The 13766-nt window shown below is 54.2% G+C and overlaps 1 protein-coding gene across 1 annotated transcript; it reads right to left on the bottom strand.

The window, feature by feature from the left end:
- Positions 1 to 3: 3 nt before the first annotated feature.
- On the bottom strand, positions 4 to 13480 carry VWA1 (von Willebrand factor A domain containing 1; the record flags this gene model as incomplete). The annotated part of the gene is made up of 5 exons (XM_008939142.1): positions 13408 to 13480; positions 6663 to 7226; positions 1849 to 2127; positions 817 to 1089; positions 4 to 119 (listed from the first exon to the last, which is right to left on the bottom strand). Coding segments are annotated over exons 1-5 (1305 nt in total), but the record flags the coding sequence as incomplete, so codon positions are not given.
- Positions 13481 to 13766: the final 286 nt, after the last annotated feature.

The raw sequence follows: 13766 nt of genomic DNA, 5'->3' as shown, positions 1-13766 counted from the left end.
GGCCTGCCGCCGGCACCTCACCCTGTAGCCCAGGACCTTCCCGTCGGCGGCGTCCCAGGAGGCCCTCAGGGCGCCGGGGCCCACGTCCTCGAAGCGCAGGCGCCGCACTCTGGAGCCCTCTGGGGGGAGAAGGTCCTGTCACTGGGGGACCTTTGGGTGGGGTGTTCCTCACCACCCAGCCCCTCCGTCCTCCCGAGGCCGCTCCTGAGCAGGGCGTCATCGTGTAGAGGCACAGCAGCCTGCCACGCTGCGGCTCTGCACCGGAGGAGCTCGGCCTAATTAGTCAGTAAATTAGTCCTGGCACCAGCACAAAATCGTTTTGGTAGTGCTGCTGGGCACTGCCCACACCCTCAGCTGCTGCCCTCACTCCTGAGTCCTGCTAAGAGCTAGGTTTTGCCTCCTGCAAGAGCTTTACAGGCACCTCCCCTGAGGACAAGCTTCAGCTGATGAAATTTCCACCCCTCTGATGCCAAATCACACCAAAGAGAGAAATCACACTGAGGAGCTAAGGAGGGAAAGGCAATATTTTCTGCTTTGGGGAGATGCAGGGATCTCCAAGCCCATGCTGCTCTAACAGCAGTCACGTGTATGTCTGATTTTCTCTCAGTCCTATGCCTTCTACACCTGCTACACCCTAATGGTGTATGTATCACGTGCTGTTCTCCAGAAGCTGCAGCTTCCCCCTCCTCCCATCCTTCCCCAAGAACTGGGCTGAGTTCTCTGGCTTCACCTTCAGAGGAAGCGTGCAAGGAACCAAGCACCCCTCAGAGCCTCCTCGTGTCCCTGCTTCCCCCCAGCAGAGTGCTGCTCACTCACCTTCCTGAGTGCACGCCTTAGCAGAGAGGGACTTCTCCTTCCCCGACCTGTAGACTGCAGTCACTGTCACCAGGTAGGTGGTGTTGGGTGCCAGGTGCTCCACCAGGGTGCTGTTGTGCTTGCCATCCACCTCCAGGAGCTTCACCGAGTTGCCAGGGAGTGGCCCATAGAGGACCTGGTAGCCAGTCACACTGTCCAGAGTAGGAGCCCAGCTCACGTGGAAGCTGTACGGCCCCGACTCTGAGATGAGAACCTGAGCTGGGCTTATTTCCTCTGAAAGCAAGGTACAGAGAGGTGGGTGAGTGTGTAAGCTGAGGCAGAAGAGCACTGCCAGAGGAGTGTCATCGACCTGCACCGTATTTGGCTTCCAGGAGGTGGAATAAAATCCATCCAGCAAGTGGATGTTGATAATCATCCCACTCAGCCCAACACAGCTCAGCCCTGAGGAAATGCTTTCTCTGCCTGTGCAGCACAGATTGGGCCAAACTACCCAGCCAGAACTGTTCTTGCATCCAGAAAACTAACACTGGCTGCAAGTTCACCTTGGCTTTGGCATCCTGCTCAGATTTTCAGTGTGCCACTTTTTTGCACGTTGCTATCCAGCATCAATTTGAGTTATTCTCCTGGCCCAAATGAGCAGTCAGCGTAGAGCTTCTGCTCTGAGTGCTCTCCCCCTGCTCCCCTCTCACAGAGGGGTCCCCCAGCAGTGGGCACATGCCTGCCTGGAGAAGCAGCACCCACCAAGAGCTCACTGGGCTCTGCTTTCCTCCACATTCATGGGCTTTCAAGGTTGGAAGGACATCTTATGACCTGATCCCCTGCTCTGGGCAGTCCAGAACATCTCTCTAATGAAAGAGCTGCCAGCAGAGCACCAGTATGAGCAGCTCATTCTGTTCTGTCCTGACCACAGCCATCTGCCTCCTCCAGCCAGAACCTGAGGGCTGCAGACCAAGGGCTGTCCTGTTTGCTTTCTGCATGCAAGGCTCAGCAGCATGGAGACTTTCCCCTTGGCCACGACTGAGGATGTTTTACCTGGCAGTGTAGTCACCCTTGTTGTCTGGGGAGGGAAGTAGAGGACGTTGGATTCAGGGATGAGTGCCACCTCGTAGGTCGTTTCTGGTGCAAGGTTGCTCAGCACCAGGCTGGTGTGAGCCCCAGACACTTGCTTTGTCTTCTTCCTTGCTAGGTCATCTCTTGGGGCATACTCCAGGGTGTAGTAGTCGGTGTCTTGGGTGAGGAGTTGGGGCCAGGTCAGGCGGAAGCTGCTGGAGGTGACATCCACTGCGTGGAGCCGGTTTGCCTGGATAACATCTGGGAGAGAAACAGGAGCAAGAAGTCATTACACACAGAACATGGCACGTCTGGAGCCCTTCTGGCTGGAGAGGTTGCCTACAGCCACGTGGGGTGACAGCTGAAGTCACAGAGGTGTGGCCAACCCCCTCCACAGCAACTCAGCCAACAAGGCACCCTCTGAAAGGTTCAGGAGCACAAAACTGAATCCTTGAAGCCCTGCATAAAGCTAAAAAAAGCCAAATGTATCCACTGAGGCAGCAATATTTGTTTTTTTCACACCAAATACCCCTCAGACAACACCCTCTCACTGAACAGAGCTTGTCCCAGCTGCCATGGGGTGGCATTTTGGCTAAGCATTGCTCAGGTCTGTCTGCACAAGAGGCTTCAGCTCAAGAATATCACTGCACCTTGCCTCCCAGGCATCTCCAGCCTCAAACCAGTTTGCCACAAACTGCAGCCTCCAAGCTGCTCTGTGAAGCTCAAACTACCTGTTCTCACTGCCTCATCCTCCATGGTAAGGCCAAGCAGTGCCAGGGACCTGCTGTGGCAGAGCAGCAACCATGCCCCTGCCCACCCGAGCCTGTCCTGAGCCACCAGAGCAAATCTGGAGTGCTCCAGCAAGCTCTGGGCAGCCTGAGGGGTGTGTGGGCACTGCTGAGTGAGGGAAGCTGCCTCTTTGGCCAGGCACAGCAAGACTTCACCAGGTACCCAACGTGGCAAGCAGCACTGGCACTGCCTGTGGCAAACCTGGAGACAGAATCTGGGCACCCAGGTCCCAAAACTCCTGCGGTCAGTTCATCCCGGGCTCCCTGTGGAAATCACCTCCTAGTGAAACCAAACCACTGAGTTTTGTCATGTCCCCAGAAGCTGGGGCAGCAGCTGAGGACCATCCAGCCCTTGCTGAGCTGGCTGCATTCACCCAGCTGAGGTCACTCCCTGCAGAGCTCCACAGAGCCCCATTGTGTTGTGACATTCAGCACTGGGAGCCACCCTTGCACCATCTCGCCTCCCTCTCTGCCTGCACAGAGACTTCTCTTCAAGGCTCTTGCTACCTTGGAGTTCTGCACCCCAAATGCCAGACACAAATGCCTCTTCTGATGCCTCCTCTGCTGCTTGACCCTCGTGACACACGTGGCCTCCTGAGCCCATCCTGGGCACAGTTCCACTGTTCCCTGGTCTTCCAGATGGGCAGAAACACGCAAGGCTGTTCCTAGCTCCAGGGAAGAGGCATATGAAGATACAAAAATGCTATTTTTTTTTTTTAAAAAGGATTTTTAAAAGCACCCCGAGCCTCAAAGCACTTCATTTCCTCTGCACAGCATCATTCCTGAAAGCTCAGGGCAGGACCCTCCAGCTCAAGCTGCAGCCATTCCCAGAGTGCTGGAAGCAGCTCTCGCTGCCTGCCTGTTCCACAGAGCCAAGGGGAGGCAGGAAGGTCTGCCCAGACCTGCAGGAGAAGAGGAGGTAGCCTCACACTCTCAGCCACGTCCCTTAACTGGGAGAAGATCAGCTCTCCTCCCCCGAGCTGCTCCGAGTCCTTGCCAGCTCCCCCATACCAAATAAAGCAGCCTCAGTTTTTCCTCTGAGCTGTTCTTTGGCTCTCCCAGGCAGGCAGGAACATTTTCCTTCCCCGTGCCCTGCCAGCCAGCAGCACTCCACCCACCCAGAGCCTGGAGGAGGCAGCCCCACGGGGCCTGGGGCACAGCACCCTTCCCCAGCCCCACAGATACCAGTGGCCAAGCCACAAAGGGACAGGGAACAGACAAAAGGTCTCAGTGCCAAAGGTCCTGCCAAAAAGCTCTGGGAATGGAAATAAGTGAGTTTGGAGGCAGGGCCAGGGGACACTGGGAATAAATTGGGCAGATTCAAGTGCCAGGGTGCAATCCCTGAGGGAAGTGCTGCAGGAAGCCCACAGCAAATAGCTCAGCCCCTTGTTGCCACATTGCAGATTCTGTGAGTGTACAAAGAGGGCAATAAAGCCCAGAAAATAAATGCCCATGGTGTGCTCACAGCACCTCCCTGTGCCCAGAGGGAAGGAGCAAGGAGCTCCTTCAAGGAGCAAGTGTGACAGAGGCTCCTCGACAAGGAGCAGGTGAATCTCTGGTGTTGGACCCGGGCAGTGCCTTCCTGGTGGCACTGAGAGGCAGCTGGTGACACACTTGCCTTCCACCTCCTGCCCCTTGGTGACTGGAAACACCATCCAGCAGCCACAGGTTTGCTGGCACCCCGTGAACACTGGTGAGGCCAAAGGGAGACCCTGAGGAATGCTGTTCATGTCATGAGGCAGCAGATGAACCTGTCTGAGCTCTTGGTGCATGAGCCCCTCTCTGCAGAAGCTTCAGCTAGGACCTGGGACAAATCACTGCTGCTTCCTGGCTCCATTTCCCTACTTTGATGTGCATGGGGAGACAGTTCCAGGTCTGGAACCAATTCTGGGAGGGGGAACACACTTTTCCTTTACCAGGGTGGACATTCAAGGACTCAGATCTCTCCCTCTGTTCACCTGCTGATGTTCAGTGCTCAGTGAGTGTCAGAGGACTGTAGGCTCAAAGACTTCACTGCAGCAGAACTTATCCAGGGCTTTGTTTCAGGTCAGAAACGTGTTGCCCTGAATACACGTGGGCAGTGGCTGATGTTTTGTGACTGCTGGGCAGGTGGGTTCCTGCAGAACTTGGCTCAGAAGACGGTGCCAAGGGATGGAACAAGTCAGCAGTTGTCAGCTCTGCTGGCTGAGTGGAGAGCAAGTGGATGCTAGCAGAGAACCTGATGTCATCTCAAAGCAATGCCTTGGTTTCACAATGTTTGCAGGTCCTTCCCCAGGAGGAGCACCAAATGTCATCTTGCATATGCAAGATGCAATGAACAGAAGCACAGTTTGGCAGCCCAAGGCACCTTTCCTTTGTCTCCCTGTCCAAGCAGTGACTGCCTTGCTGTCTAGGACTGAAAACCCTTGCTGTGAACTCCAGACTCAGCCCTGACAGTTTGTCAGACTGTTTGTCTGCTCAAATCTCTGATCAGATTTCCACAGGCAAAGAAAAGAAATGCTTTTTAACCGAGCAGCCCCTAGAGGAAGGTGTCTACCCTGGTACAGTGAGGCACAGCTGCAGGGACTGAACTGTTGAGCCACTTGAAACACAGCAGCTGGCCCAGCAGCAGCACTGCTGGTACTGCCCCAGACTCACCCAGCAGAGAGCTGGGGGGCTGGAGAAGGACAGAGGCCCCTCATGTGGTTTGTTTAGTGGTCATGGCTGGAAACAAACTGCTGCACACAGAGCCTGCTGTGGAAAGGGTTACTTGGACACTCCAAAGGCAGCTCTGAGCAACTCCCAATAGCAGAAACCAAATTAAAACAGGAATTAAAGGACGATTTCCACAGGAGAGAAAAACTCCAGAAAAAAACCCCATAAATCATTGGAAAGTCTGTAAAGTCATAGTAACTCCCTCAGCTTTCCAACCAAACCCAGAGGCAGCTGGGGCAGAGCCCTGCTTTGCAGCCACGGGCACTCCCACCATGCTGGCACTCAAGAGCTGCAAAAAGAACATGCCCTGTGCAGTGCAACATGCAGATGAGCAGGAGTTATTTCTCTTGGCTCCCAAATTCCTGTCTTCTGGCCCGGATCATGGCTTTGGGTCTCCTTGGACCCTTTCTTGGATGCTTTCAAAAAAACAGGGCTGCTGAAAAATCCAATCTGCTGTCTGTTCCTGCTCTCTGCACAGCAACCACCACAACCATGCTAGCAACCAGGAGGTAGCAGTTGGCTTGCTCAGCCTAACAAGTTAGGGCTGGGATTTTCCTCCAAGGGCTGTGCTAGCCAAGTCGGGCTGAAGATGTGGAGGATGTGGAACACGTTACAACAAGGGATTTATGGAAACAAAACCATTCCTCTCCTACAGTCCTACTGCTGACAGCAAGCACCATCCTCGATTGCTCGTTGTGAGACAACAACAATTTCCAGCCCCTCATAGGCAGGAGTTAGAGACAAGTTAGAGATCTCAGTGTGTGCCAGCCACTGCACCTGCACAGGATGCTGAGTCTCTGGGAAGTCAGATCTACCTTGGACAAGAGTCTGAAGGAGCTCAGGAGCAAACCCTGCCCAGACACACACATCCCATTCTGTGCCTGCAGTGCATTCAACACCTTTGTGTCCTCCACCTCCATCAGAGGACACACAGCCAGACAGCATTTTGGAGAAGAAAATTCACCCTGAATTTTGGATTTCACCCTAATATGCTGCCTGAGCCTCCTTCCTTCAACAACTGAACAGCTCATCACAAACAAGTGCATCTCACTAGCAGGTCTGCAGAATAGAATTTGGCCCAGTCAGTCATGGGATCTTCCAAGGGGTGTAGAGATACTTGCCCCAGACCTCCTAAAGGTCTTGGTTTATGCTTGGACCTATAGCACTGAGGACAAAGCACCTCAGCCTGCAGGGGCAGCAGCCGTGGGTCAGGAGGAGGGTGGGTTCCAGGGGATTCTCACGCTGCCTGCCCTGCAGAGTGAGGCATTAACTCACACTCATGCTGCAAACTCCAGTCACCCCACCCCACCGTACCTAGGATAGCATCTCGGAGCTCCTGGGTGATGATGGGGAGGTCATCCACATCCACAAAGTGCAGGTGCTTCTCAGGAGGCTGGCTGGCAGCAGCAGAGAGCTCCAGGTAATTCCCCCGCCCAGTGCTGACAATGAAGACTGTTACTCCCATGTCCTTCAGGAGCTGCATGGGTTCAGAGATGTCATCAGTGGAGAAACCATCTGTCACCCAGACCAGTACCTTGGGCACGTTTGGTCGGGCACCAGCTTCATTGCTGAATAACTTCTCCTTGGCATAGGAGAGGGCTTTGCCCGTGTTGGTGTCACCCATGAGCTGCTGAGTGCCCCGGATGGCTTGGTGCAGGCTCTCACCAGAGAGGTTCTGGTCAAAGGGGAACTCCATGGTGGGCGTGGTGCTGATGTGGATGATGCTGGTCTGGACATCTCTGGGGCCGAAGGTGAAAGGTTGCACAAGGTCCCACATGAATTCCTTGACCCTGGAAAACTCATAGTAGGAAACGCTGGCAGAGCTGTCCAGCAGGAAGAGGAGATCCCCCTCTGAGCTGGAGACAGATGGCTGGGGACCTAGCAGGGGAAGAGAGAAGGAGGTGTTAGTGGAATGATGTGAACCCAGACCTGCACAGGCAGCTGCTAGGAAAGCTTGGTCATCTTGTGCCCAGTCTCACAATTCAGTGAGAATTTTGCTGAGTAGATACCTCAGGATTTGCTCTGTTTTATTATTACTATTATATGCATCTAGTGTGAAGGCTCCCAGGCTTTATTCTCAGTTCTGTTGTCAGCTATCCAGGAACTTCTCACTCCACCTCCCCAGCTCCAGCTCTTCCCTCAATGAACAGCTTTGCTTGATCTCTGTGATCACAGCTGCTCTTTGTGAACACTTTGAGATGCCAACCCTGAAGCGCCTTTAACCCATTCCGTGGGTTATTAACCCACTCCAGATAAACTCAAAATCCAGGGCAGTGGAAAGAGGCAGGAGCTCAGGCAGAGGAATCAGGACAGAGCTAAAAGTACAACCCACAAGTCCTGGATCCTGCTCTCACTGCTGCAGACAAAAAAATGCCTCTGAGCCACATCAGCTCGCACTGACACCTCTGTTACACAACCCCAGGCTGAGCCGGGAACATTCCTCAGCAGCCTGAGCCAGCAGGTCAGCCCTGCCCCTGCCAGGGAGCAGCCCCTGCCAGCCAGAGCTGCTGCCTGGGGCGGGCACACAGCAGCCCCAGGGGGAGCAGCAAACTGCTGCTTGCCAGATCAAGAGCAACTGCCAAGGTCAGGAGCAACTGTTGGGTCTAGAACAACATCCAGGTTGATCCCATCTTATGGCAATAGGGGAAAAAAAAAAGGAGCTGTGTTTTGAAAGGAATGAAAAGATAAAGAGAGGTGATGAGAAAAGCTGCTGGCTCTGCCCTGCCCTGCCAGGGGAGGTGCCCCACTCCAGAGCTGGCTGCTCCCAGTGCAAAGGCCACAGCCCACACCAGGCTGCAGAAAGCTCCTCATTTATCCTGCCGCTGGCAGGGCTGTCTGGAGTGGAGGGGCTCCTCCCTACATCACTTTGTAAAAGCCAGGATAGCTGAGTGTTTTCTTGCTCTTCTGAATACCTCTCGACCTCCTTTCCCGGGCAGTCTTGGGAGCAGCATCTCAAAGGGGCTCTGGGATAAGCCCTCTGGCAAAAGGCTGCACAGAGCCATCTGGGCACAGGGATGCTGTATGGCAGGAAGATGCTTCTGAGGGTGTGGCCTGGAGTCCTCCTCCACTTGGCTAATTTTCTTACTATTCCAGTTCAAGTGCTGTGTGTGAAGGGGACTCCTCCTTCTACCACTCTTAGAGCTCAGGAGATTCACAATTGTTGTTTATCAATGAATCTGGAATTCTCTTCACCACCCCCCTGCCTTCTAACAGCTTTTGGGGTGCAAAAAGGGAGAAACAGCCTTGGAGCAGGGCTTGTTGCTGGCCCGTGTGGACTCCTCCACCAGGAATGCATCGTGGGCTCTGGTGGAGTGCTGGAGCCCTGTCTGGGAGCCAAAACCACATGGCAGCAGACAGCTGAATGGCAAGGCTCCTGTAACATTAATTGCTCCAAGGAGAGAGCTCATGCCAACAGTTCTCCCCCTGCAGAAGGCCGTGTCACAGCAGGCCAGAGAGCCAGGAGGCCAGCAGAGATGGGCAGGGGGTTGCTAAGCCCCCACTGAGGCAGACAGGAGATGGCACAACCAAGAGGAGGGAAAGGAGCAGGGCAGGGGTGCAGTGAGTGGGTAGAAGGTCCTATTACACATCCTGACAGTGAAACCTGATGATGCAAGCACAGAAAAGCTCATGAAGCCCCAAGAAGAGCAGAGCCATTCAGGGTCCAGCCGAGGGGAGGAACAGAAGGCAGGGATCTGGTTCAAGCTTGAGCCACAGAAGGCTCAATTCTCTTTGCCCAGTCTCCATGTGGACAGCCTTTACCCTGCTGTTTATTTGTCCCTGGGTACTGCTCAGATGCCTCTGCAACGAGGGCATGAGTGCCTGGGTCTGTCCCAGGAGCTGCTCTCCTCCAGCAGGTGCTGGCTGAGCTGGCAGAGGCAGAGCAGATCTCCAGAGAAGGCAGGTGGAGCCTTCAGAGATGGAAAACGTCAAAGTTACTTGGAGGTGACTAAGGAAGAGATGCAAGGAGGAGGCAGGAGTGGGGCCTGCAGCCTGCATGGACTGCAGCCAGTCCTACGTGACCCAGCCCAGCTCAGCCCTGGGAGCAGACACACACACCCAGCAACCTGATACTCAGAGCTGGCCAGAAAATGAAAGTGAAGTCCAGTAAGTGCTCCAGCTTGCCCGTAGCCACATGCAATTCCATCACCACATCACACAGGAGAGCTCAACCCGTGATCTACAGGTCCCTGCTACTGGTTCCTAGAGCTCCCAGCCTCCTCACAGCATTCCAGCAGGCAGAGCCACACGGGCTTTGTGCAGAGCTCCTGGCTGCAGGGGGCAAGTGGAACACACGTAGCCATGGCTCTGTGCTTTCCTCTGCTCTGGAAGAAGTACAAGCCACTTACTTGGCTGGCAAGCTGCTAGCCAGAGATCTTGGCAGCACGGCTGCTGCCTCCCAGGAGGAAATCCCTGCTGCCCTCTGCTCCTCTCCCCTTCCAGGAGTGTCACTTCATGAGTGTTGCAACCAACAGCTGTGAAAGCTCCTGACCCTGGCAGGACAGGGTTTGGTGGCCAAGGGACACTGCTCACAAGTGATAAACAAGGTCACGTGCACCAGAGCACTGGGAGGGGAGCTCAGGATTCACCAGGAGGGAGCAGATGCAAGTGAAACCCCACTGCTGCCAGCACGACCTGCACGGGGCAGCGTGGGGGTGAAAACCAGCATGGGACACCTGCTCCAGAGAGAAGAACATCCCAGGGGAGTGAGGAGCTGTGCCCCTGTCAGACCACTCCTGGCTGCACCCTGCAGCTCTGGGGCACCCAGAGAGCTGGGCATGGTGTCACCACCCTCTAACCATGGGTTTGACCCCTCATGCTGGAGAGAGCTTTGTTAGGAGCTCTGCAGGAGGAGCTCCAGCTTGACACCAGTGTCCTGCCTGGAGGGTAGAAAGCCTTGGTTAGCAACAGTCAGTAATTAACTGGTTAATGACAGCACCAGTTACACTGGTGGGCAGGTAGATGTTTTGGAGCAAAAGGGATGGTGGGTGGAGCAGAAGGCTGATCCTTCACACAGACAAATACCCTCACAGCCCCCTCTGCTTAACACTCACCCTGCATGAGGTGGAAACAAATTCCTCCCATTCAGATTTTATCAGAAGAAAGCATGCATTAAAAAAACCTAGAGAAAGGTTCTGCCTACACTGGGAGTGTGGCAACACTGACAAAGTGACTGGACACTCCCTGGTCCTTCCCTTCAGGTTTAGGCTTTCAGTGCCCTCATCTCTCTTCCTATTCTCTGTCCCTTTTCCAGTCTAAGAGGCCATCTGTGCTGGAGGTGGGGCTGTGGAGATCCTTACCAGTAAATCCCTGCCTTGCACAAGCAGCTGCTGTTTTCAAGTCATTCCCTTGCTTTACAGCAAACGAGCTGCTCTTTGGCAAGATGCCAAATGAAGATTTTTTTTTCTCACTCTCAGCAGGATTCTAAGAGCAGGGGCATCCCTTAGCACCTCCCAGCTTCCTGAGCCAGCAAGCCTTGGCTACTGAGGACCAGCTCTGAAGAACTGATGTCATTGCTGCTCCTGTGCTCTGTTTGTCACCCTCTAGCTGATAGTGGTCAGTAGACACAGATCAGTGCAAAGATGTGTTTTGAAGGCAGTGATAGGGAAGCAAAAAGTCCCCATGGAGTGGCTTTTTTTTATTTAAACCCTTGGCTTTTCCAGGAGAAAAGCAGCTGCTCAGATTTCCCTGTTTCTCCTGGAGATGCTGACAGGAGACATCCGCTCCGAGGCTTCCCTGTGCTCTCAGCTGGGACCTGGACACATCACATGCCTGACTTACATGGGACTTGGAAACTTGTAGAGCATAAAGGATGCAGCAGCCAAAAAGATCATGTCCTGTCTTGGTTATCTGTGTTTGAAATTCCACGTTTGTCTCCCCTTCTCACTGTTTGGCCATGCAAGGAAGAGTTCTGCTCTGAGCAGAGCCAGGTTTGGAGGCTGAAGAACACAGGCTCTGCTTCCCTGTGGCCCCTTGGGATCCCAGTGAGAGGCAGGAGGGGAAGGCATCACCTCTCCCACAGAGAGAGGCATCCCACCATGCCAGCCAGGAGGTGTTTTACACTTCAAACCACCAGAGAGACCTGTGCCACGGGAGAGAGCTTGAGCCTCAGTCACCTGCCCATTTAAGGAGCTGAGCCCCACCAAGCAAAATACACTTGTGTGACTCAAATCCCAAACTTCCTCTGCAGGTTCCAGCTTGTTCATGCCACAGATCACAGGCTGGAGGCTGAGAAACAGCCCTTCAGATAGATTCCTCTGGCAGGAAGGAAGCTGGGTTGCCATCTCTTCTGATCTTTTCAGGAGTTTCTCTATCTGCTGTTTTATATAGATCATTAAGAGTCCTGGAAATCAGGGCATGAGGCCAGGTACTGAGCTGTGCTTCAGAGATCAATAAGCACAGAACCTTCTACAACTGGGTACGGGTGGGCAATGTCTTTATTTTTCACTTGCTGCACCCACAGGGATGGCAACATCCCCACAGTTTTCTGCTGATGCCAGACCAGAGTAACCAGGTAATGACCACCTAGATTTAATTTGTCCAAGTCCAAACTATCAAATGCATTTTACAATGATGCAACGGGGGTTGGATTCTGGACCCAAGGAGGAAAGTGGTGGAACTGGTTCTGTGATGCTCTGCCTTGACTTTGTGCCTTGGTGCACTAAATGAATAGCCATGGCCTGGGAAGAACTAATCACTCCTGAGGGTGTGGAAGCACCACTGGCCACCCAGGACCTTCCTCACTGTGTCCACAGCAGCTGAGAATACAGCCACAGTCGTTCCATGCAGCCAGGTCCCTGGGGAACAGTCATGAACGTGCATCTCTACCTCTGAAACAGTCCCTCTGCTTGTGTCACCATGGCACACCACCACAGCACCTCCAGACAAGAGCCCAGGAGCCCTGCCAGACTGGCTGCTTGCTCAAGGTTGCCTCAGGGAGCACCAGGGAGGAGCCTTGGAGGCCCCCACATCAAAGCTGCTGTGGAACAGGCACCGTGCCACCAGCAGGTTCATTTCCTCTGAGGGTGCTTGGCAGCCCGAGCCAAAGCCAGCACACCAGTAAGAGCACACAGAGCTCTGCCTCCCAGCCAGGCACAGCCTCCAGGAAAGCCCTGGCTTGCTTCTTCACAGGCTCTGATGGCCCCAGCTTCTTCTTCAGCCTGGGCTGGGGAACTGCCACACATTCCTGAATAAGTGCTGCCTGTGTGGACACTGTGCCAATGCCAGGGGCAGCAGCACCCTCCCTGACCCCCCTGTGTCAGAGGGGCACAACCCAGGACCCTGGAAGGGGATCTGAGCCATAGTTTCTGCTCTGTGTACCAGCAGCAGAACCTGACCCTGCAGTCTGGGCTGTCTGGGGCTGAGGACCTGCTGGCCAGGTAAACAAGAGGCTCACCTCTCCTTTCACACTGGATTGCATTTCCCAGGGCAGGGAAACCCAGATGCAGGCAGCAGCAGCCCTGCAGCCAAAGAGCAGAACCTGCCTCTGCTGTGAGCACACAGGCAACTGCTGCAGCTCAGCCCTCCCCAGGAGGCTGCAGGCACCAGAAATGAGACATTCACCTCCTCTGCCTCCCTCTCCCCACTGTCTGTCCTGGCAGACTGACCCATAATCATTTCCCCTGAACCATATCCAAGAGAAAGCATTTGGAAGAGGGAAGACAAGGAGAGAACTGCAGAGATTAGCCAGAGAACAACAGGGCAGGGATCATATCAGTCCCTGGTTCCACTTCTCATGGTCGTTGTGTCTCAGCACACAGGTAACAGGGAGGAGTCGGGACTTTTTCCTTATTATTACACTAAACTCTGCAACTTTCTGGAAATCTCCATTACAGGAAACAAGCAAGATAAAATTTCTTACTCACACGGCGACGTTAGAAAGGTTGGTTGGTTTGTTTGATCCTCGTGCCAGCAAAGGAACATGCAAGTCTTATACACCTAAAGCAGCACTAGAACTTCAGCTTTTACTCCGAAAAGGATTTGTGAGAAGCTCCGAGGACCAGGAGGAACCCAGTGGGGGCAGAAGGAAGGAAGGGGACACCTCATCTCCCCAGGCACTCACCTCTCTCAGGTACGTTCTGTCCCGCAGCAAACCGCAGCCACAGCCCGAGAGAAAGCACCGTCCTGGCCCACATAGCAAAGCCTGGTCCTGGGCAAACTACCTTAAATCCAAAAGCTCAGCTCTGGGAAGGCAGATGAGAGGCTTCAGATCAGTCATATTACGTGCAAGGATCCACCAGCCCCCGGAGTGCCACCGTGACGCTGCTCATGCCGGGAGATCCTCTCCTCTCCGTGGGTTTTGCCGGGCTGTGGTGTAAGCTCTGACTCCTGGAGGCAATTTTCCTTCCTCCCCCCCCCTCCTTTTAAAGTCATAAATCCATCTTGACAGGAATAGCTGGAGGAGAGGCACAACCACCACCC

Source organism: Merops nubicus, unplaced genomic scaffold (genome assembly GCF_000691845.1).
Source record: "Merops nubicus isolate BGI_N331 unplaced genomic scaffold, ASM69184v1 scaffold8664, whole genome shotgun sequence".
Taxonomy (NCBI): domain Eukaryota; kingdom Metazoa; phylum Chordata; class Aves; order Coraciiformes; family Meropidae; genus Merops; species Merops nubicus.
The sequence above is the reverse complement of the archived record's forward strand: the minus strand, read 5'-3'. Positions and strand labels throughout refer to the sequence as shown.